General features: G+C 37.9%; 2 protein-coding genes across 7 annotated transcripts in view; one reads left to right on the top strand and one right to left on the bottom strand.

Moving 5' to 3' along the window:
- The window catches only part of OSMR (oncostatin M receptor), a 33,691-nt gene extending 27,769 nt beyond the window's left edge, over positions 1–5,922 (top strand). For all 3 annotated transcript variants that reach the window (XM_010585819.1, XM_010585818.1, XM_010585820.1), the window contains 4 exons: positions 511–675; positions 2,125–2,203; positions 2,481–2,553; positions 3,564–5,922. In XM_010585819.1, coding sequence (XP_010584121.1) covers positions 511–675; positions 2,125–2,203; positions 2,481–2,553; positions 3,564–4,013 — 767 coding nt within the window. In that variant the 3' untranslated portion in view covers positions 4,014–5,922. The remainder of the gene's footprint in view (positions 1–510; positions 676–2,124; positions 2,204–2,480; positions 2,554–3,563) is intronic.
- Positions 5,923–11,179: 5,257 nt separating this feature from the next.
- RICTOR (RPTOR independent companion of MTOR, complex 2) overlaps positions 11,180–22,106 on the bottom strand; it is an 84,968-nt gene continuing 74,041 nt past the window's right edge. For all 4 annotated transcript variants that reach the window (XM_010585813.1, XM_010585815.1, XM_010585814.1 and 1 more), the window contains 7 exons: positions 18,947–19,124; positions 17,726–17,810; positions 16,114–16,347; positions 14,533–14,685; positions 13,705–13,828; positions 12,648–12,786; positions 11,180–12,478 (listed from right to left, as the gene is read on the bottom strand). In XM_010585813.1, the coding sequence (XP_010584115.1) occupies positions 12,404–12,478; positions 12,648–12,786; positions 13,705–13,828; positions 14,533–14,685; positions 16,114–16,347; positions 17,726–17,810; positions 18,947–19,124 (988 nt within the window). In that variant the 3' untranslated portion in view covers positions 11,180–12,403. The remainder of the gene's footprint in view (positions 12,479–12,647; positions 12,787–13,704; positions 13,829–14,532; positions 14,686–16,113; positions 16,348–17,725; positions 17,811–18,946; positions 19,125–22,106) is intronic.

Genomic DNA, 22,106 nt, shown 5'->3' with positions numbered 1-22,106 from the left:
CCAGGGGCAGTGAGTCAGGATGCATCATCCTTCTCAGAAGAAACTGTGCAAGTTACAAAGAAAGTGGGTTGCAAATGTTCTGTTATTTCAGTGGTCTAACAGTCTCAGTTAAGCTGATTCGTAGTATTTTGGGGAGACCTTATCGCAACCTTTAATTACTTAAGGGGGGCTTATAAGAAAGATGTAGAGAGACTTTTTACCAGGGCCTGTAGTGATGGGACAAGGGGTAATGGTTTTAAACTGAAAGAGGGTAGGTTTAGATGAGAGACAAGGAAGAAACTCTTTACATTGAGAGTGGTGAGGCACTCGAAGAGGCTGCCCAGTGAAGCCGTGGACGCCCCATCCCTGGAAGTGTTCAAGGCCAGGCTGGATGAGGCTTTGAGCAACCTGGTCGGGTGGAAGGTGTCCCTGCCCATGGGAGGGGGGTTGGAACTAGATGATCATTGAAGGTCCCTTCCAACCCAAACCATTCTGTGATTCTGTGATTCTAGCTTATTTGTTTCATTTTAGATGGTTCAGTGCTATGTAAATACACAATTGAAAACCCAGAAGAAAAGAGATACACCGTGAAACACCTATTGTCGAACACAAAATACAAACTAGTGGTTAAAGCATATACAAGTGGAGGAGAGACTCCCATCGTTAACTTTATATACATAGATACACCGTTTAACTGTGAGTATTGTCTGTGGAAAATCTGTCTTCTAGCAGAAGGATGGGATGATTTAAAAGCTTAGAATAGTCTTCCTTTCTCAAGGGAAAACACTTAATTCAATGCAATATGCACTTGAGAAAGGATCCAACTGAGAAATGGAATGTGCATACTAACACAGCATTCGGATACTGTTAAGTAGCTATGGCTTTTTTATTTTAGAATGAAAATAATTTTACATCCTTATTTAAGTCATATCTTTCTGGGAAATAGCTTAATATATGCACATTTGCATGACTAGTGAGTCCTGTTTGCTGGAATGCATTGAAGAATTGCATTGTATTTAACTAGTTTTCTAATTTGGGAAAAACTACAGATCTGTGTGCAAACAAGTAATTTCTGTATAGACTCTTGAACTTCTAATGTTGATTCTTATTGTCATCAGTCTTTAAATCCATTGCCAAGTTCAATCCTTCATAACTCAGTAAGAAAAGGCTTTTGGCTTGAGCACTGTAGTTTGCTAACTAGGCAGATTTGGTCACCAAAGCAGAACAGGAAAATCACATGCCTGTACTTCTGTTCCCTTGAAAATACCACTCAGCGGACATGGTTGTGAAACTTATGATCCAAATGGGAGTTGTCCGGTTTTGAAAAATTTGTTGGGGGTGGAGGTGAAGGGGAGGTGTAGGAAAGGGTGAAGCATTGGCTTACGCAAAGAGACTTCGTGTTTTAGGCTAACTAGCAGAACAGTGTCTAAACCCTCATGGTACCCTCCCCTCTTACACCTGTGTTCCAGCTCCCATTAGCCAGCCTTCTCTTGTGCAGGCAGAGACGCTTGTACAGCCACACAGGGAATCAAAATGGGGGCTTAATTAACCCAGAAAAGATAAAAGGAGAATGTAACCCCTGTCCCTTCCCTGCTGGTGTGTGTGGTAGGGACACACAGACTTGCTGGCACAGGGTAAGAGGGCCCTGGCCAGGGCAGAGGGAGAGTGAGCACTGACTAGTGCTCCCTCTTGGCCTGCTTACTTCAGCCTCAACTGTTTGTGAAAAACATAGCCCAAGGCTGTATCTTCCAACTAGAAGGAAATACTGAGATTCTTGTGTCAGCATAAATCCTAGAGAGCATGAATACTTGTGTAGTGTCTGTCTTGCTATAGTCCATCCGTACTGGAGGTACAGATGTTCTGTCAACATCTCATGGTAAAAATCTGTCGTCTTTGGAGATCTGAGAGAAAACCTAAACCAAATCGTTAAGTGAGGTTATCATTATCTTAATTTTGGAAATTTACCCTTATAGTTAAGATGCCAACATGAGGTCAAATAAAAGCAATCTAGTAATAATTCAATTTTGGTTAGTGGCAGGTGTCCCACGTGGGCTTGATGCTATTTTTGTCCCAGAAACTCAGGCTATATTGACTGTAACTGGTGAGAAGATGAAAACAAATTTTTAAAGTGTTTTTCTTTCACAGCAAATGTGCTGTACCTTCTAGTCCTGCTAGTGATAGTTCCATCACTAGTAGCAGCTATATGCCGCTGGAAGATGAAGTGGTAAGTTATAATGCATTTTTCATTATAGAGAACGTAACTAGCGTAATTCACAAACCGCAGCTGCAGCTTGTTCCTTCCAGCCTGTTGTAAGGCCTCATTCATTTTTTCCTTTGGCTGTCCAACTGTGTGGATGTTTTAAGTATTTGGCTTGTGGCATTTCTAAGACACTCATCATCTGCTGCTGGTTTTGTGTACACATCTCTGTGCGGCTTCTGCTGGTAGAATATGCTTTGATGAGAGAACAAAAATGTCATTTGTTTTGCTCTCTGATTTCCAGGGTGAAGGAGTGCTGCTGTCCTTTAATACCTAGTCCTAACAAGAGCAAAGTGCTGTCATTCAAAGAGGTTACGGTAAGATCACCGAAAATCTGGTATTTTTAATTTTTCCATTCTTTGACTGGTAAAGTTTGAGAAAAATATTTTTCTTGTGTTGACTACATTTAAAAATGAGTGATACTCATACAGAAATTAACATAATTTAATACCATCATCATTTAGTGGAAAATTTTCCTTTTGATATTTGTGTGACTCTGCAGTGATCAGTTTATATTCTGCAGTCTGTTACTGCAAAAAGTGAAAGCATAACTGGAGAATAAATAAAATCTTTTGATACAGTAGGCGATTCTTCTAGTGTTGCTGTTCAAAACCCAGCACTGTCTGAACACAACAGACCAGCTGATACTGTACTTCCCCGCAGCTTGTGAACTGTATCCACCCACTCCTCCTGCCCCACACATCCAACCCTCTGTGGTAGGGCACAGCAGAGTGATGCAGTTGCTGGCCCTTGGGAGGATACAGTGGGTTCTGCCAGGTCTGGCTGGGAGGAAAGGATTGCCAAAAGGCCTTCAAATTCTTCCGTAGGCCCTTTAAACTGGGAGCTGCTACTTCCATGCTCTGTGCAAGGGGGTCGCAAAACTGGGAGCATGTCTTTACCCTGGCAGGCGTGGGGCTGCTGCTGTTTTTGGGTGTTCATTGAATGGTAGCACCAGAAGGAGGAGTCTGCACAACCTAACAGCCCATGCTGCTGCCTTGTAGTTGCTGGTGGTTCAGACTGAAAACCACACACATCAGAAACCTGGCAAAGTCTTTAAAGCAGAGGGACATGGTTCCTTCTTCAAATGTACTCATATGGAACTAACTTAAAAATCTCTAAATGAGTACTCTGAAAAATTCCACATAAAATGCAGCTTCCATTGAACATTCTGTACACTTTTTCCTTCAAATTCTGTTCATTTATTTGAAAAATCTAAACTAAAAAAATCTGTAAGATGATATTAGAAGTGCTTGAAGTAATCACTCACATTCCTTTACTCTGGGATTCTTTCATTGAGTAATTTTTTTGTTTTATGGTTCTCTTGTAGATCGGTTCTGAGAAAGTATTGAAAATAAGTGACTGCATTCCTGACATGCTAGCAGTGGACAATAAGGCCAAAGCCCAGAAATTACATCCATGGAGCCAGTTGTCTTCAACACCAACAGAAGATAAGATTGGTGGTCACAATTCTTCCTGGATTTACCCTAATGAAAATGGAGAGAGAGACTTTACGCCCACACCTACACCTCAGACTCATACTTGGTTTGAAAATTTTGCTTATTCTTCTCATCTTGCAGTTGAATCTGATCCCTATCATATACCGGAGACACCAGAACCAAGCAAGCCAGAACTGTCAGTACTGTTATACCAGCCACACTACTACTTTGATATTTTTAATAAAGATGCTGCCTCAACACCCAGAGAAACAGCTGGCAGAAAGACCAGTCTGAGATATATTTCACAAACAGATGTGCACTGCCTAGGGAGGAGGCTTTGATGTCCTCTCCTCCATTGAGTAAATCCAGTATTTGATTACACAATATAAATAAGAATTTCTAAAGCCATAACAGCTTCTTTCGATGAAGGCTTTCACAAGCCCAACTTCTGTTAATGCTGCAATGCTCTTGCTTCAGGACTAGTTTAAAAATACTGACTTGTGCACAGGAGTGATGTATGCTATGGTTTCATCACAATTTATCGGATTATGTAAGATTTGCAGGCTGTTTTGCGGCCTATATTATGTATGAAGTTAGATCACAGCAGTTTCTCATAGCCTGATGCGGAGAACTACTATATTTTGCAGCGATTAAAAATTTATTTGGAAAGTAGAGGAGCAAGTTAAACAAGCAGGTAGGCTGTTGTGCTCAAGGAAGGTATTCCACTTGCAGTATTCTGTGTGCACTATGTGTTCTGGCCACCCCTAGCTAGCGTGTATTGTGCAGCTGTGCATGGAGCACTACCCAGCTCAGAGTCTGCCTCAGCCCAGTAACAGTGGGATGGTGGGTTGTATTTTCTCTCTCTCAAATGATGTAAGGAATCAACATGGAAGGGTTACCTGCATTCAGTGTGGTGCATTCCTGAAAGATTAGAAGGAACCTAGAGAAGTTAACCCTGTGCACCAAAATCCAAGATCATCCGGCTTTTACTTTACCTGTCTTCTAACTACATTTGAAAACAGATTTTTGTAGTACAGTCCCCTGTTAGTGGGCTGCTGCTCCCATTTCTGGTAACTGGGACTCCTCACACATCTGCCTTCTTTGCCTGGAAGAATCACCCTTTAAAATCCAACACCCCCCCCCCCCAAATCCTCTTAACTAAACAAAGAAATGTGGAGAGTGGAAAAGAACTGTTTTTCCAGCAGGACACCTCTTTGCAGAGCTGTTACCATGGCACTCCTTCTCTGCTTGTGCACATGAACTTCACTTCTTTTGGCATTAACCCCTGCACTTCTGTAGCAAGCCCCAATCAACCTGGTAAGCAGACACAGTAGTCAGATGCATAGGTGTATAAATCCCATTTGTGAAAAACATCATATTCAGGTTGCATATCAGCTAGATCTTCCAACACTACTTTTGCACGTAAAAAAAATAAAAATATATATACATATATATGTTTTTCATGGTAATGCTTAGAATCCCTACAGTAGGCACTGGTACATTTAGGTCTTCCATTCCGATTTCAAAAAATTGTGTATTTGTAATGAATCAGAATAGTTGTAATTCTATCTGAAAGTCTCATCAGATTAACCTCCTCAGTGCACAAGGAACCTTTTGGTTTTGCCTAATTATGACGCTGTCTGGCATCTTTCAAAAACAAAAGAATTCAACTTAAGAGCTATGATGGTGTGCTCCCCCTGCCCCAACCTGACCTCTATTGCCCGTAACTCCACTCAAGCGATAACCACCAGTGGCGTTATAATGGATGCATCTGGTCGGAATGGCAGCATCCAGCTCAAAGTGGATTCAGGGGAAACAGGTAACAACGCAACAGCCAAAGGCTAATGTGCCAACCAAAATATGGCTAGTATGCAAATATCACTATAAGTCAATTATCTTACTCCATAAATAGCAGGCAGCTAGCCCAGGGCCCATTGAGCTCTTCTGCACAGCAGTGGACTGCACAGCAGGATCTCCCCTTGAGCAGGGACACCTCACAAGGTTACTCCTCAAGGTTGAGAGATTCCTTGCCACAACAGATTCTCAGTAAGTGAATTGGGAATAAGAGCACTGAAACTTTGAAGTCATAGCTAAATGTCCTCTATGCGGTAAATACCGAAGCATACCTTGCCCTCGAATCCTGTAAACCACTGTCGCATTTACCACTGAGCTTTGTTAACTCACTGTCTTAATCAATAAAGTACATTGTTGCTTCTCTCTTGCCAGTGAAGTGCATAACTCCATCTGCAACATGAGCACAGAATAAGCAGTTCTCAAAAGGGAAAAAAATGAAGTGTTTTTTACAATTTGATCTTCAGCTAATTTGTTCAAACATAGGGAAGACAAGTGCATTAACTAGCTAATCATAGTTCCTAAAAACTAAGCAGCTGCAGGCAGAAATGAGTTTTGCTACTGAACCACATCTAGGTTTTATACTATTGTTTATAGATACTGCTGTAATGTTGCAATAGGAAGACCAGTTAAGACCTTACATAGACTGGCTGAGACACACATGGACTGCAGGGGGAGAAGTCTTCAGGCAGGCAAAGGAGAGGTACAAACAGGAGTGCAAACACACAGATACCTCTAACCACAGTTAGCTATCCAGCCAACGCACACTGTCCTGTGTCCACGTGTAGATCACACATAGATTTACTTGAAAAAAAAAAAATTTGCAGCATGGTCCTTCCTTTCAGCCTTCAGACAGTGGAGTAAGGAAACACGGCTGGTCCCATTTAGCTGAACTGCAGTTTGACAGAGAATAAGGAAGTAAGAGAGGAAGCTGATGCTATTCAATGGAGACATCCCAGAGCAGCTTTTCTTCCCTCTATGTTACAGTGAATTTGAAAGTTTGATACCACAGTACCTTTGCGACTTAGAACTTCTCCGAAGTGTTTTCACCACATCGCATGTAGTTGCGTAGTTTAAAAGCTTTACTGTTGGAAAAAAGGCCAATAAACAGAAAGGAGCTGTTTTGCCACTACCAAAGTAGCAACTTCGTAGCTGTGCATTTCAAAGAAAGGCCTGTTTATTTTAAAAGGTTTAAAAGGTATCCTAAATCAAGGAGTTACACGTCTAAGGAATTCTGATACAGAAGTTGGTCAAAAAGATCAGACTATCCCATGAAACGTTTTAAATTGCAACATGCTGCAGTTCCTCACACCAGTGGACAGCTGTAACAAAGCGCAAATTCCTACTTCTGAAAAAGCGGCTTCCACCAGGGCTTGGCTGTGGTAATTCAGCCCCAGGAGTGAGCGGACGTATGCGTGAGGGTGCAGGCAACGTGGCTACTTGTGCCTTCCCAATGGTGGGGTGAGACACATTGGCCTGTGGAGTTTCCACCTCAGCTCCCTTGGTCTTTCTGCAGGAGATCCTGCACTGGTGAAACTTCGCTATCTGGAAACAAGGAAACACTTTACCCAGTACCAGATTGCTTGGCGAGGTGATGAGAAGTTAGCTCCTCTCTATCTATAAGCCTTTCCCCTTGCTGGCCCTGATGGGTGGTGTTTCATGAAACCACCTGTGCTTAAAAGCACACAGAGGATTCCAGGGAGGACAATGCCTTCCTGCCAGTCAAAGAGTACAGTCCAGGCACTAGAACTAAAGATTAGAAAAGTATTTTTGCATCAGTGGGGAGGCATGTATAGTTTTCATATTTTTAAGACATCTGTCTTAAAATGGGTTCAAAACTCTAAAGTTTTTTTGGTTGATAATTCAACTTTCACAGCAGTTGTGATGGTTTAAGTATTAGCATTTCAACAAAATGGAAAATTATTAATTCTTAGTATCAATCAGTATGCTAAATTTTAAAAATAAGAACGGTGTACAAGGAGTCCCCTTCTATTTTTATAAGACATCTTACAAAGCAGTAATGCAAAACAAATTTGACAAAAATATCAGGTTGTTCTAGTTAATTAGTAACTTACAAATATAAATAAAATTCCAACCCATTTCTAGTACCACAAGGTACATACAAGACAGAACAACTATAAGAAGTTTAAGTACATTTTATTAACAATGCATCCCTTTGACAAGATTACGCTTCAGGAGGCTTTTAATGCCCATTGACATGAACTGTACACACTATACAAAAAAAACCAGAAAAAAAAAAAATCAAAGTGGGTAATACCATTTTGGGACAAGCCTCTGTTTAAATTATACACAGCTCAATGCAATATTCTTACGGAAAATATATAAATACTTTTTCTTTCTATGTTACAGGTATACAATATAAATCAGATTTCAATGTCTGTTCAGTGACCTAAAAACACTAGAACCCCCAAATATGTAGCAGCGTATTACTAAATTAAAAGACCACACAGGACAGGGAAAGTAAGTCTTGAGATTTTCCTTGATCCCTTCCCTCCTCAGAATGGTTAATTTAGATAATCTCTTGTAATGCAGTTTTAGGGATGCTGACAGCCCAGTATTGGAACAATTTTTCTAATAAATCTACAAAATGTCTGGCTTTTCCTCCCTTAGACATTGCATCTTGTGCTAAAACACAGTATTCAGTGGCAAAATGGCATGTTACACTTTTTGGCATAAATTACATTTCTCAAATAAAATAGTGTATTTTACAAAGCAACTCAAGCAAAATGTGCAATTTCTGCATGCTGTGGCATTGCTGTCCATCCATGTTACAAAAATAGTCCAAAGAAAATCCACATTCTTTACTGAACATACACATCTGTTGAGAACAAAACGATCCAGGGAACCAGAATCAGGAGTTAAACAAAAACCAGGGGATGGGGGGCTTCTAGCAAAATATAAACATGGTTTCTAGTATGTTCCCAAAGGTCTTTTACAGTTCTCAGATTTTACTCTCACCTAGTATACCTTTAATAAGCACATGATATTAAAGAAGTGTAACTTAAAAAGTTACAGGACCTGCTTTCAGCTGGCTCCAGTGAAGCTGAGTAACAGGACTTCTGTGCAGCCCTGCTAGGAGGCAAGCAGAAACCTTGGAGAGGCTCTGAAGCCTGGCAAGAATTCTTCCACTGCGATTGCTCAGCTTGAGCTCATGTTCACCTACAACGGAACAGCAGCTTCCTGCAGTGCAAACAGCCAGACACCAAGTCCAAGACACAGACAAAGAAGCAGCAACAACTCTTCCATCTCTCACTAGGCTTTGATTACCTGTTTCTCAAATAGCTACTTTTCTCTTCAGGTGCCTAGTAAAGGTGTTATAGGTTTTTTCAGTCTCTCACTGCAAATTACAAATCTCATTCAAGATCACTACATATGTTTCATATTAAAATGACAAAAATATGAGCAGGATTCTCACTGCTGCCTTTTTAAATGTTTATAAGGGCAATGTACATCAGTGTGCCAAGCCACTGTACCCTACACTACCAAATACTTTAGCACTTCATTGTGTCTTGGGAAAAAACAGCAACAAAACCCAATGAGAGCACATTTAGGGTACATATGTCAGGTCAAATAATAACTGTCAGATGAGGAAAAAAGAACTGTTTCAAGCACAACATGCCAGGGGCCCAACATACAACTTAAGCGCCTCAAAGCCTGACCATCTCCAGCTTCAAGTGACATCCAGGACAGCTGGGAGCATTCTGCATCTCCGAATTTCAGACAGCTGAAAGGTCTCTCTCTCCAAAAGGACACTCACAGCACCCAGCTTTGTCCTCCTCCCCACTCAATGGAGAGAAACAGGCCCTAGGGGAAGTAATTTGGAGCCCTTTAGTTAGCTCTCTGCCCTTTGGAAAGGGCCATCCCTTTCCACTGACTGTAAAAGGAGACTAAGAAAATCAGCCAGCTAATGTAGTAGACCAAATGCGACTGGTTTCACAGCCAGCCTCTCCTTCCCACACAGGCTTTCCCCTCAGAGCTGAGTATTTTGTGTTAGCATGTTGAATCAGTCAGTTTTCTTTGCCACAGCAACTAAAGTGTATTTGTATATAGTGTGGGTGAATGCTCTACATTTTACCATTTATTTGACAGTATCACCAATTGTTCGGACTGGAAAAATACAAAGCAGGTGGTCTGTCAGCTTCCCTTGCAAATCTTTCTAGGAGAAGTGGAAGGATTCTTTATTAGGGTTAATATAAGCACAATTTTTATTTACTAATGTTTTCTTTTGAAGTTTTATCATGAAGCAACCCCCCCCCCCCAAAATAAGAACTTTAAAAGGGATATTAAAAAAAAAAATCTATAGTTTTAGAAATTCACAGTTTGCAACTAGGCCAATATCAAATTCCTTCAATTACAGAATCCCTTCATTTGCCAATTAAAATGAAACATTAATGTGAGCTTAATGTAAATAGGTAAATTAATTCTAGAAATGTTGTATGTTATGTACAGTACAGACTTTACATCCTTGATGCATACTTGTTGAAATCTACTGACACTCATACACTTTCAGAAAAAAAAATCACGTTTCATAACTGAATTTCAGGCCATAATTTGTATGTCAAGTTTCTGTTGTCATGGATCCCCACACAAGCAAGTACTTCAGAACACATACGCATTTCAAGATAGAGATTCTTTCAAAAGTGTATTGACATTGCTTTCGCTTACCTGTTTATAATCAGAGGCCTTCTTATGGTGCTTTCTACATTAAGTGCTATGGGTTAAGCTGGTAACAAATGAAGAAAGGTGGTTTTTGAAGTACAGGTGAAAAAACTTATTTTGCTTTAACTGCAGAAAAATAACATGGAGTTGTTGATGTAACCCCATCTAGCTGTTAAAACAAATCTCTTATACTCTAGTCTAACTGAGGTAGTGTTTGAAACTACTGTATAAGATATGCTAGCCCCTTTTTTGGGAAAACTACATTACTTCCTTTGGAGTTTATACCACTATTTGGTCTACTGTGATTTGACATTTTGGTTTTACAGAAGTATTTCTTTCTTATGACCACAGAAGTCCAATAGTTACTGGTGTGGTATGTTTTCAGAGCATTTCAAACATGCCTTGACACACAGATAATATTATTTGTGTCACTGACCACAGAAGAGTTGAATCAGTTTCTTTTTGCTCCTTCTTTCAGTGAAAACTCATGAAAAGGAAATCTTAAGAACTAAATTTGACTATGAGCAGCAACTTAAAATCTGCTTTACCAGAACTTGATGATATGGAGTGCACATAAGAACTCAGTGAAGTGATAGCTGCAAAGCAGTGCTTATGTGGCAAGATCAAATCTCCAGTAAGAACAAAGAAATTCTACATTTCACTAGGAATTGTGTTTTCCTGTTCACAGAACTAATTGATATCTCCAGTAGCATAGCTAGTAAGAACAGTTATGAGCATCAGGATAAATTTCACTTATCTTCACTTAAGTATTAATCTGACAATTATAAAAAATGGTAAAAGTGAATGGATAAAAATATGTTCTACTTAGTACAGTCCAGCTGAATTATTCACCTATATCAAAATCAAAGGGTAATCCCTTCTATTACAGGCATTCTAACAAAGGCGGCCATGCTACTGTATATACACATTTGCATATATTTATATTACCTTCATATAAAGGCTTCTGAATCTTTAGATCCATGATAAAAGTGATGGGGATTCTTACTTTATTTTTTTAAGCTTGCACTCATTAATTTAGAAACCTCACTAGTAACATGATAGAGGCAATGATTTCAGTCACTGTAGCATTTAAGTTTTGCAACAAGTCTTAAATACCAGTATAAAATAAGTACTGCTGCTCCAAATTTTGGTACTTAAGGCTTTTCACTACAATTATTAGTACTATCCAATGCTTGATCACTCATCCATTGAAAATTCAAATAAACCTTTGTTTTTATAAAAGGCTGTTTCCATGGAACTTGGGAAACACTCGTATTATGTCTTCTCACAAAAGCAGCAATGATTAAATGTCTTCAAGTTTAGTTTATACAATATTCATTTAACTGATACAAAGCATGCTTTTTAAAGGATTTTAGTTTAGAGTAAGACCAACATTCGTACTATATGAGCGTGAGTGTAGAAACTGCAAACACATGCATATCATTCAGGGAAAACAATCTGATTTCAGCATTTTAAGTTTAACTGATTTGTTATTTTTAAAATCAAACTGTAGTGAAAATCCTTAACTGGTTCAGATAAGATACATGTATGTATGTAAATGTACTGAAACTGGAGAGACTGCTAATAAAATGATTTACAACTATAGCAATATTAAAATAACTTAAAGGAAACCTCAGATTCACAGAGGCTTTTCTTTCTGTCTGAAGTTACAAACCCCCAAGTAGTGTTATAAACAGTACAAAAAACAACAGAGAAGGGTTAACATTAATCCCCCGTTGTCCACAATTACAGCATGGCTCCCCATTGCTGGCAATGGAATGCACCCTCATCTCTCTGATTCCTGATATCCAGGGTTTAAAAAGGAAGGCATCGTTCTGCTTCTCTGGAACAGAATCAGAAGTCAATCAAAAAAGATGTCTCTGCATGTTGTCCTGTTTTTTTTTTTAAATTTATGGTAGAAAATGAAATGAAAACTTGTGGAGGTGTTCAGTGCTCGGCTCTTGCATATACTGGTAATTACTATTATTAAAACTATGGTAATGTTTAATAACTCCCCAAAGGGCTCAAAAGACTGGGGCAGTAGTTGGTTGAGGAAGAAAATGTTTTCAGTTCAGTCTTCAGGTACCAGTAGCTTCTGGAACGGTTTAGAAGATGATGCTCCAAGCTTTTTATCCAGTCAGTCGGAGGTTGTCTGAGGATTTCAGAAAGTCTGTATGTAATGCACTGCATGAGACAGAGGTCAGGATTCAGCTGATGCATCAATTACTGGCTGTTTTGTTGGTGTTGCTAAAATAGCCTCCGCTTCTTCATGCATCTACAGGAAAAAGACATGGAGTATTAATAATGTTAGAGATTTTACTAGAGAAACACTATAAAATGGTTTCCTTGAAGATATATCTGAAAGCATCTTTTATTCAGAGCATGAAACTTGCATCCAGGTGGCACATTTCAGTGCATTCAATGCATTTGGACCCTCCACTTACTTGTAAGAACTGTACATCTTGAAATAGCTCCTGAATGAACCTTCGAGATGGAAGTCGAAATGTACAATGTGCTAACAAGTAGGACACCTCAGAGTAAAGGCATATGTCATCAAATGCTTGGGGATACTTCTCCTTAATTCTGAAAAACAGAAGAAACACCAAGATTTCATAAGTCTTGAACAGACTTCCATCATATTCTGAAACACTGTTCAATTAGATTTTGATTGTCATCATTAACAAAAGTAGAATTCTTCAGTAACAGGCGTTATAAATTCTGGATCTGATGAAGCAAGAAAATCAAAACAGACAGCATTATTTTGTACCAAACTGGAAGAAATCTGTATTAATGAGGTAAAACAGAATATATAATTTGAAAGTTGTACAGAATTGCTGAGATCACCTAGTCTTAAAATAACAGATGTAGAAAAAGAATAGTGTATCAAAGAATTGGCACCCACATGTACAACAGTAAAAAAAATACAAAAAAGCTAACTTAATTACCTGCAAGCATTTTTGAAACTAAAATGAGCATTTCTGCATTTTCTTTCAGCAGCTGTACATCAGTTTCCAGTGTCACTAGCCCAGAAACCTACAGGTTTTATTATAACATTTGGCCCCTGGATTTATATTCCTATATTTTAACATGATTTTTTCTATAAATTAATTCCAGTAGTTGTACTCTCTCTCAAAGCAGATTTGTGTTTCTCAAGATGTTACTTTCAGCTCATTATTCTGCTTATTTGATATATGTTATTTGGCACAAATAACAAAAAAGAATTATCGTTTTTTTAAAAAGATGCATGATATACTTGGTATGTAATGAAGTATCACTACAGTTGAATTACTGATTTTAAAAAGACTGGGGAAGAGTAAGAAATTAAAGACAGAGCAAAAATATTAATGGAAAACTCTTTGCTTAGCTTTTATGATACATTCAATCATATCTGCGTTGACAGTTCTTTGACAAGTCAGAAATAAGGTTAATCACTATCCCAGAGATCTTCGAGAATACATACAACTAAATGTTGCTAAAACACCTGAAAGGTATTGAACTTACGTCAGGAGTCCAGTTTCATGGCCCTTGGTTCCTACTGAACTACTCAAATTGATTACTAAACGTAAGACTTCTTTCCGCAGAAGTATTCTGCATACTGGTGTATCATCTGGGATTGATTTTACTCCTGGAAAAACAAATTAAACAGTATGGAGTTTAAACAGAACAGTCTTTGATTGTGCTAGTCTTACGCCACGTAAATCTGTTTTAGCATTCCAAAAGCACATACACACACGTATTTATGTATGTATTCTGAATTATCAACAAATATTTCCATTGAAATTAAAACAGAAAAAATACTACTATCAGGAATTTTAACATAGAAATATTTTTAAAAGGTAAACTACCATTTCATAAATGGAAAAACCTGTAAGATTCAATTACAATTCTGTCTGCGTGAGTGATTACCTGCTCTGTTTCTATCAGATGCTGGAGAAGTTAGCAACCAGCTACTTAAGAAATTATGGTAACTCAAAATGTAAACCACAAGCCTAAGAAAGAAGCGTCTTTCTCTTTACAGAAATTTAGTCTTTTTTTTTTTTTAAACTAACACCAGTGTGGAAAAAAAAGGCCATCAATTTGCTTGTCATGTCGGATACAGAGCTATATAATAACCCACAGAAGTGCTGTACAGCAAAAGGAGAAGAGTTTAAAATTATATTCTCTCATCTGGAAATGGTGGTTGTTTTTATTCTTGGTTTGGGTTTTTTTGTTTGCTTTTTTTAAATAATAAGCATACTTTGTTGTAGTATGTATAAGTATTATTTTTCCACAGTACTTAAATACTGTAAGAATTATAGTCTCTAATAATCATAAGGCTTTCAAACTTACCTAGTACAAGCTCTGTACTCTTGGTGCTGCTAGCTGAACCATGGGATACTGCATCACTACAGCCTGAAATTCCAGAAAATTTGGAGGAATGCACATCTAAGTGATTGTGTATGGTCTGCCCACACCAGTCAGTATATGGAATGTCTGAAAAATCTGACATAAACAAGATGTTGTATCTTTGTTATTCACATTTTTCCTCACTTCAAATGCTTTTGTTATTTTTCTACAATGGGCATAACACTAAGTACTGTGCATATAAACCAGCTGGAAACCAGATGTTAGATTTTGGACAAATCATACACAAAATGTCTAAAAATCACTTTTTTTGAATCTTAAAATACTTGACTGAAAATAATCAACTCTTAGACACTGATGGAAGCCTAAAAACTGTCATCACACAGAGTTCTTATTGATATATCTGTGCTCTATTTACATAATAAAGATGCTCCTGCATACACACATTTTGTTCATACAATTATCAGAGGTGTTACAGAAAGGGCTCTGTCTTCATCAACAGAAAGATGTGACAAGTTAAGATTCTTCTGGGAGATTTCACTATCCACAGCCTTCAGTGTTTTGGATTTAAAGAGATGAATATAAAATCCAAGCTTTTAATTGTAGCACAGTTAACAGAACCACAGAAAAACAATAGGTCTGAAGGGACTCCTGGAGATCACCTAGTTCACCCCTTGCTCAAAGAAGGGTTCACCTCAAAATGACATTAGGTTACACTGTCAAGAGTTTCGTCTTATGTTCAATCAGAATTTCTATTCCTACAGCATGTGTTCATGGCCTCCTGTCCCTTGGCTGTGTGCCTCTGACAAGATCCTGGCTCTGCCACACCTCTAACACCCTTATTTGAAGACTAGAGTTGGGATTTCATTTGCTATCCCTTCTTGATACTGAACTCAAGCTCAAGCTTAGCTCTCTGGGCCATTCCTCACATTTTGTACATCATCTCCCTTGCCAACAGTACTCTATATGCTACCACCTGAATGTGTAACACCGCTGTAAAACAGTGAGGATTCCTACTAAGCAGCCATTACTGGATTATCTTTTTATTACAGACATTGCAAAAAGGTATGTAACTGCAAGCTCTGCAGAGAAGGTTAAGAAAAAATAATTCTGAATCCTATCTGAATCTCAAAATACGAAGGAAGATGACTAAATCTCAGAAATTACAGCTCAACTTCAGACTCCTCAGATTTCCTTTGTTTTGTTTTATGGCACAGGCTGGCTTTGAAGTCAGACTTTTCATGAGTTTGACAGTGTCAGTTTTCAAGACATGGATTTTAAGTACTAAATAAGGTTTCAGATTTTGTATTTTGGTAAGCTCTTAAAAATATTAAAAAAAAACCCCACAAAACATGCAGGCACCCAGCCATGCTAACACCACTAGAAATCAAAAAGCTGGAAATGACCATAGATATACCATTGGTTGCACAGTGAGCTTATTATGGAGAATTAATGTCAAGGTCAGTAGTAAGAAAAAAACCCCTTACAGATTAATCAGTTTTAAAGATGAACAAAATTCAGTATTTTCATTCAGTTTTATCACATTTCCCCACAAGGAACACTAACCTGTACGACTATATGAAGAGTTCACTTTGTTGTTAGGCTGATAACCCAGTATCTGAATGCAGACACAGTAAAGGCAGTTCTCATCTGTGTGCTCCTGCAGCCCTGTATCCTCTGTATTTTCTAAAAACTGAGAGGCATCTGAACGGCTAGTATTCATTATTTCTGTGAGACTGATCTGCTGTCGGAGCATCTGAAAAGGGCTTTTGACAACATCACTTGTACCCGATGGAAGGCCTGTAGATAAGCAATTAGACATCAGAAAAAAGAAAACCAAACAGTAACGTTATTTCAACTAAATTTCCCCTTTTAAACCTCTTAAGGCTGGGAAGGGTACATGTGTGTGAAGATCCAGAAACTTTTTTATTTTTGAGTGGTTAAGCTCCCAAGATTGTTGGCATTTGGGAAACAGACATAACATTTTAGTCCCAGCTTCTCATATATAACAAAATATTGCAAAGGACAGAATTCAACCTCTAAACACACACACTGTACACACATACTGTAAGAAGGTGTGTGGTAAATCCTGACATTGTATCAACATTAGTAATACTCATGCAACACTAACACATTACCAAATTTCATAGTGTCAAACAAGATTAGTACAACAATATACCAGATGGTTAAATGACAGGTGTACCAATTAACACAGAAACACAATTTAAAAACCTAACTTAGTGCCTGTAATAGGAAGAAACTAGACTCAACAACAGAGAAACAAGACAGACACTTCAGTGACATGCTCTTCCCTGGATGGAAAATACCAACAAATGCAGTTTTGAACAAGAGTTACTTTACACTGAAACTTATCAAACTACAGAAACATTCTTTCAGGAAAATCAGCTTTATATATTACATTAACCACACGAAATAAAAATAAAAATCAGTAAGATGTGTCTATTTGCATGTTCAAAGTGCTTGTAATAAAGTTCCAGTTAACTAGGAGGCAAGACAACAGCTATCCAATACTACTTTAGGACCAGTTTCACTGCTTTTTCAGTTGTCAAACTGAAAAGACACATATTGACGCCATACAGATTTCTGACTACTCTCAAGTAAAAAGGAAGTGCATTTCAGAACAAGCCAGGCATTACAGCAACACTTGCAATTCTCTTGTACAATGTCCCATCAACTCTGCTGATCAACTGTCATGGAAACATCACAAAAAGACAAAATTTACTTTCTGAAATACACACCTAACACCTTCATTGGTTCCTATAAATTCACATGTAATCAAAGGGAAGTCAAAATCTAACAGCTCAATATGTGGCATACATATTTTATCTTAGCTTAAATTTTGCTACTTACTTTAATGCAATATCACTACCAGCCTTAGATTAGCATTAGCTCATATTATAATCAAAGATATGTAGACCTTCCTCCTTTGTTTACTAGAGGAGGACCAAGCTTATGTTACTTTGCAGCAACACCACATTATCTCAAACTAAATAAAACAGGGAATTAATGGCCTGCCATCCTGAATCCAGAACACAGCTCTCAAAACTTAACAGCTAAAAATAACCTTTTCTGTAAAGAAAAAACAAAAATAAACCAACACCCCACCCAATGTAGAAATACACAACAAAAAGGTACATGAGAAGAACAAAACCAGTACCTCCTGCATCAGGTGCGAAGACCCTAGCTCCATGGTCATCAAATGGAAGTGTGGTTTTCTTCTGGAAATACGGAGTTTCCTTTACCTGGAATATTGAAGTGAAAATTAAAATTAGCACAGGTAATAATCATATACAAAGGAAAAGTAGATTTTTAGGAGGAAATAAAATGTCCATTTTTTTACTTCAGGAAAAAGGTCTAATTAGAGGAAGAAATTAAGAATGGGCTCCTGAGTACTAACAAAAAGCCGATGAGAAAAACACACATTTGTGAATGAACATTTATTAAGCAAGGCTTATGAACAGTCAGCAAACATTAACAGTGGTGACAGGCTGTAAGGAAACCAGTGACACAGAAGTGGCTATTAACGATCTGTCCACAATCACTCTACAATGGAGATCTTGGGAGAACAGCGCAAAAAACACCCAGGACATAAAAAAAGTTGCCTGTAAGATGTTGCAGAGTCAATACATGTATCAACTCTAGAAAAAGTGTTGAGTGAGAAGAAATGAGGTAACATAAATATGCCACAAAGACTGTAAAGGAGAAAGAAAAACTAGTCATTTCATAAAGGGGGAATAAAAGCAGGTATGATTGAAAAATCTTGCCTTTACTCTAGCTTTAGTAATTTTTTTGAGATTAGTAAGAAAGCCATTTAGGTTTAAAAGGCAAAGACTACATAAACTAAAGATAAGGAAGCCGGCTCATTTAACTTTGACATACATCAAGTAACAAAATATTAAACCCTGTGATGCATCAGTTTGTTAGATGGGAAAGTGTTTTAACCAAGTAGAAAGAGGAAAGCAATTGATAAGATATTAAAAAGATCTGGTTTAACTTAAATATAGATATATCTGTAAGGTTAAGTAAGACAATATAATTTAATGGTATGATCATACAAATGTCCACAGGCTATTCTAATTTTAGTATAGAAGCTAGCTGTCAACTAAAAAAAAAAAAAAAACCAACTTATGCTACCGTTGTTTAACACTCTTCTAACCTAGCATGTGTCATTATTTGCCTAATAATACAAAACAGACTACTGGTTTTCTGTAAACAGGGTTAGAAAACAAACTCTTGATCTCCAAAATGCATTCCTTGAAAGTACCACAAGAGTTTTTCCTCATTTCTCTAGATCTAATCTATTCTGATAAAAATGCAACAGTTGACTATCTTTCACTACGAAAATGCAAACGAACCCAGTAAGTTATCACATACATACCTGAAATATTTCATTGATATCCACTGGAAGAGCAAGGCCAATGTAATCATCAGAGCTACCATAGGTAGCATTAGAAACCATGGAGCGAACAGAAGAGGAACGCTGAAGTGTGTTTTGATTAATAGGACTTAATAAATCTTCTTTATCTAATGAGGCATAACTTAAAGCTTTCATGAACCTGTAACATTGAAATAATACATCACAAACTTGGTAAAACTCTTATTCTGGTACATCAAAAGTAAGAAGGACTGCTGACTCAAAGGCTATCCTCATCTTCCCATTGTAGAACACAGAGCTTGTAACTCTGTCAAATTGCAGCTATCAGTTCACTGCTTTTTTTCTCTCTCATACTGTATTGCATGGTTCGGCAGTTCCTTGGGTAAAAATTTTTTCTTTGAAAGTCCTGGGATGGGGACTTGAAAGATTGCTGTATGTAACTTCTGCTTGAGGGGCTGCCAACCCTGCCAACCCACCAATTCTCTCCAACTCAGCAGGCTTAGAAGATTTATAGCCCATACATGGTCAGTAAAGATTTATTTAGGCTTTTAAACTAACTGCCTCATTTTTAAGCGTACCTTCCCTGGATATTTACAAACTCTGAGCTGAGCAGGCACATGCTTGCAAATGCAAATCTTGAGCCTGCTAAGGTATTAGCGATGTGAACAAGGAACATTTTTTTTCCTGTGCTCTGCAGGAGCCACCCATTAGGTCACCCAGGCATGGAGGAAGAATTTGCTCAACATGAATGCACAAAGAACAAACTTGAACCTGCACAGTGAGCAGAGCTGACTGTGACAAGCAGCCCAAGGAACAAAGAAAGAAATAGGTTGGGAAAATGAGACAGGAAAGAGGAGGCTGGAGAACAAGTCCTCAGTGCTGATCAGAGTCCTGATGATGGAAATTTCACATTTGGCCATCTGCCATTTTACCTCTCATTGCAGATAAAAACCTACAAATGTCTTCTGCTAATCAACCTATGTAGATGGTCTATATGCAGTGGCTTAAAGCTTCCTACTAAAAAGAGACAAACCTCAGGAACAGTAAATTTTTATTATATTACTGCAAATTATTATACATTGGGAGGTAAAGTACAGTAAATGTTTGATTTCTTGACTTCCTGCCTTAGAAATAATTTTCTACCATTTTTTTGGTTTAGGTGGGCAATTAAAATGCCTTCCTACCCCTAACAGGTTAACAGATTTATACTGAGATAAAATTAAATTATCAAGATTTGACAATCTAAGGTTCAAGACATTATTATGTGATGGAAATGCGCAGAACACAAATTATAGGATTTCAATACTTTTCTTATTACTAATTAATTCTGACTGATGCTAATGAAAGTAGCAGTGGACTTACAATAAAAGTCAAGCCATGTTTCAAAATGACAAGAGAAAACAGCCTCAAGTTGCACCAGGGGAGGTTTAGATTGCACATTAGGAGAAATTTCTTCACTAAAAGGGTTGTCAAGTGTTGGAACAGGCTGCCCAGGGAAGTGGTGGAGTCACCATCCCTGGAGGCGTTCAAAAGATGTGGAGACGTTGCACTTAGGGCCATGAGATTTAGTGGTGGGCTTGGCAGCATTAGGTTTACGGTTGGACTCAACGACCTTAAAGGTCTTTTCCAACCTAAACGATTCTATGATTCTAAACCCAGAGAGTTACCAAACGCATTAGTTATTTCATAAAAAAACATTCTACAATTACTCTCAATATAAAATTAAAGATAGAAGTATTAATCCTAAACATTTGTCCCTGCTTTTCCTGGAAAAGCTAACAGATATGTCATTAGTAGTGATAAACACCAGTAAGTTTTCATGAAAGCATGTCTGCAGGTGATAGGGTGAGAGCCATGACCATTATTTGAGACATGCACATTAACATTTTTGGTTGGTCTTTAAAGACAAAGATGGTAAATTTAGCCTCACAAAATGATTTATGCAAAGAAATAAGCTTTTCAACCTTTTGAATGGAAACAACTGGAAACATCACAAAAATCAATTTACAGCTGCTAGCTGCTAAGAACAAATGAGCTTGTCAATGAAGCATGAATCAAAGAAATTCTTCTAAAACTGACAGAAAAATAGCTTCAGCAGACAAAAAGGACAGAATATCTCTTTTCAATTTATTACTTAAACAGCAGTTAAGGACAATATTTAGCTAGAAGTATAATGTACTCTGAAATTAAAAGGACCACAATTATTCAGTGTAGACATTCAGCTGTAACCAGTAAAAAAAAACCATATACTAGTTATATCACAGCCTTTCCAACCAATTATATTAGTAACCAACACAATCTGATAATCTCTTGTAATATGTATGTCTGCAATTTTTTAACTTTCTCAGATACAAGCACTACAGCCACTTCACTTCAATATTAAACAGATCAGCTCAAATCCTTGAGCCTGACCACCCATGTAAGAGATGATGAACAGCTAAGCACCAGGAATACTGTTAGCATTACATTACTTCAGGATGAAAGTCCACTGCAGCAAGGCTGCTTTGCCTATCAAAGGCATGACTGCAAGGCATGGTACAACATTACTACAGCCACAACAGAACCTGTACTGCCACCGAAATCACACTGATTTTTTCCTGCATTAGCACAGGAAGACAGTGACAGAGCAAGGAACAGCACTTCTGATTTCCAGGATAGTGCAGCTTAATTACTGACTCATCCTTAATTTAATCAGCACACTCAGTCTAGTTCTAACTGAATTGAACAAAGGGAACAAAACTTACCTTTTATGGCATCTTTGCAGAATCATGTGAAAATATCTACAAATTTTGCTCTTCATCAGGACAAAGAATGCATACTAATAAACAGGCACTATGTATGCTCAACTGGGTATGCAGAGTGCAGTTCAGGGACTTGGCATTTGCTGTTCTGTGTAGTAAGCAGATGACTGATGTATTGGTAGCTTTTCCCCTTTCTCTCATCTGAGAGACGATGTTTAGGTAAAAACAGATAGGTCTTTTCACTTTCAATACTAATGTGAAAATCCAATGCACTAGCTAAAAGATGACTTGAAAGGCAAAATTTGGTAGAAGAGTTTTTAAGAGAAAGTTCTTAAGCAGTGACTGTAGCTGCTGGGAACAGTGTCAATGTCATGAGCTAGATATCTTATGTAACTATCCAATTAGTCTTCAGAACATCTAAT

The sequence above is a fragment of the Haliaeetus leucocephalus genome, unplaced genomic scaffold (genome assembly GCF_000737465.1).
Source record: "Haliaeetus leucocephalus isolate CR32 unplaced genomic scaffold, Haliaeetus_leucocephalus-4.0 Scaffold120, whole genome shotgun sequence".
NCBI classification, from domain to species: domain Eukaryota; kingdom Metazoa; phylum Chordata; class Aves; order Accipitriformes; family Accipitridae; genus Haliaeetus; species Haliaeetus leucocephalus.
This window is presented reverse-complemented; position numbering and strand designations above follow the sequence as displayed.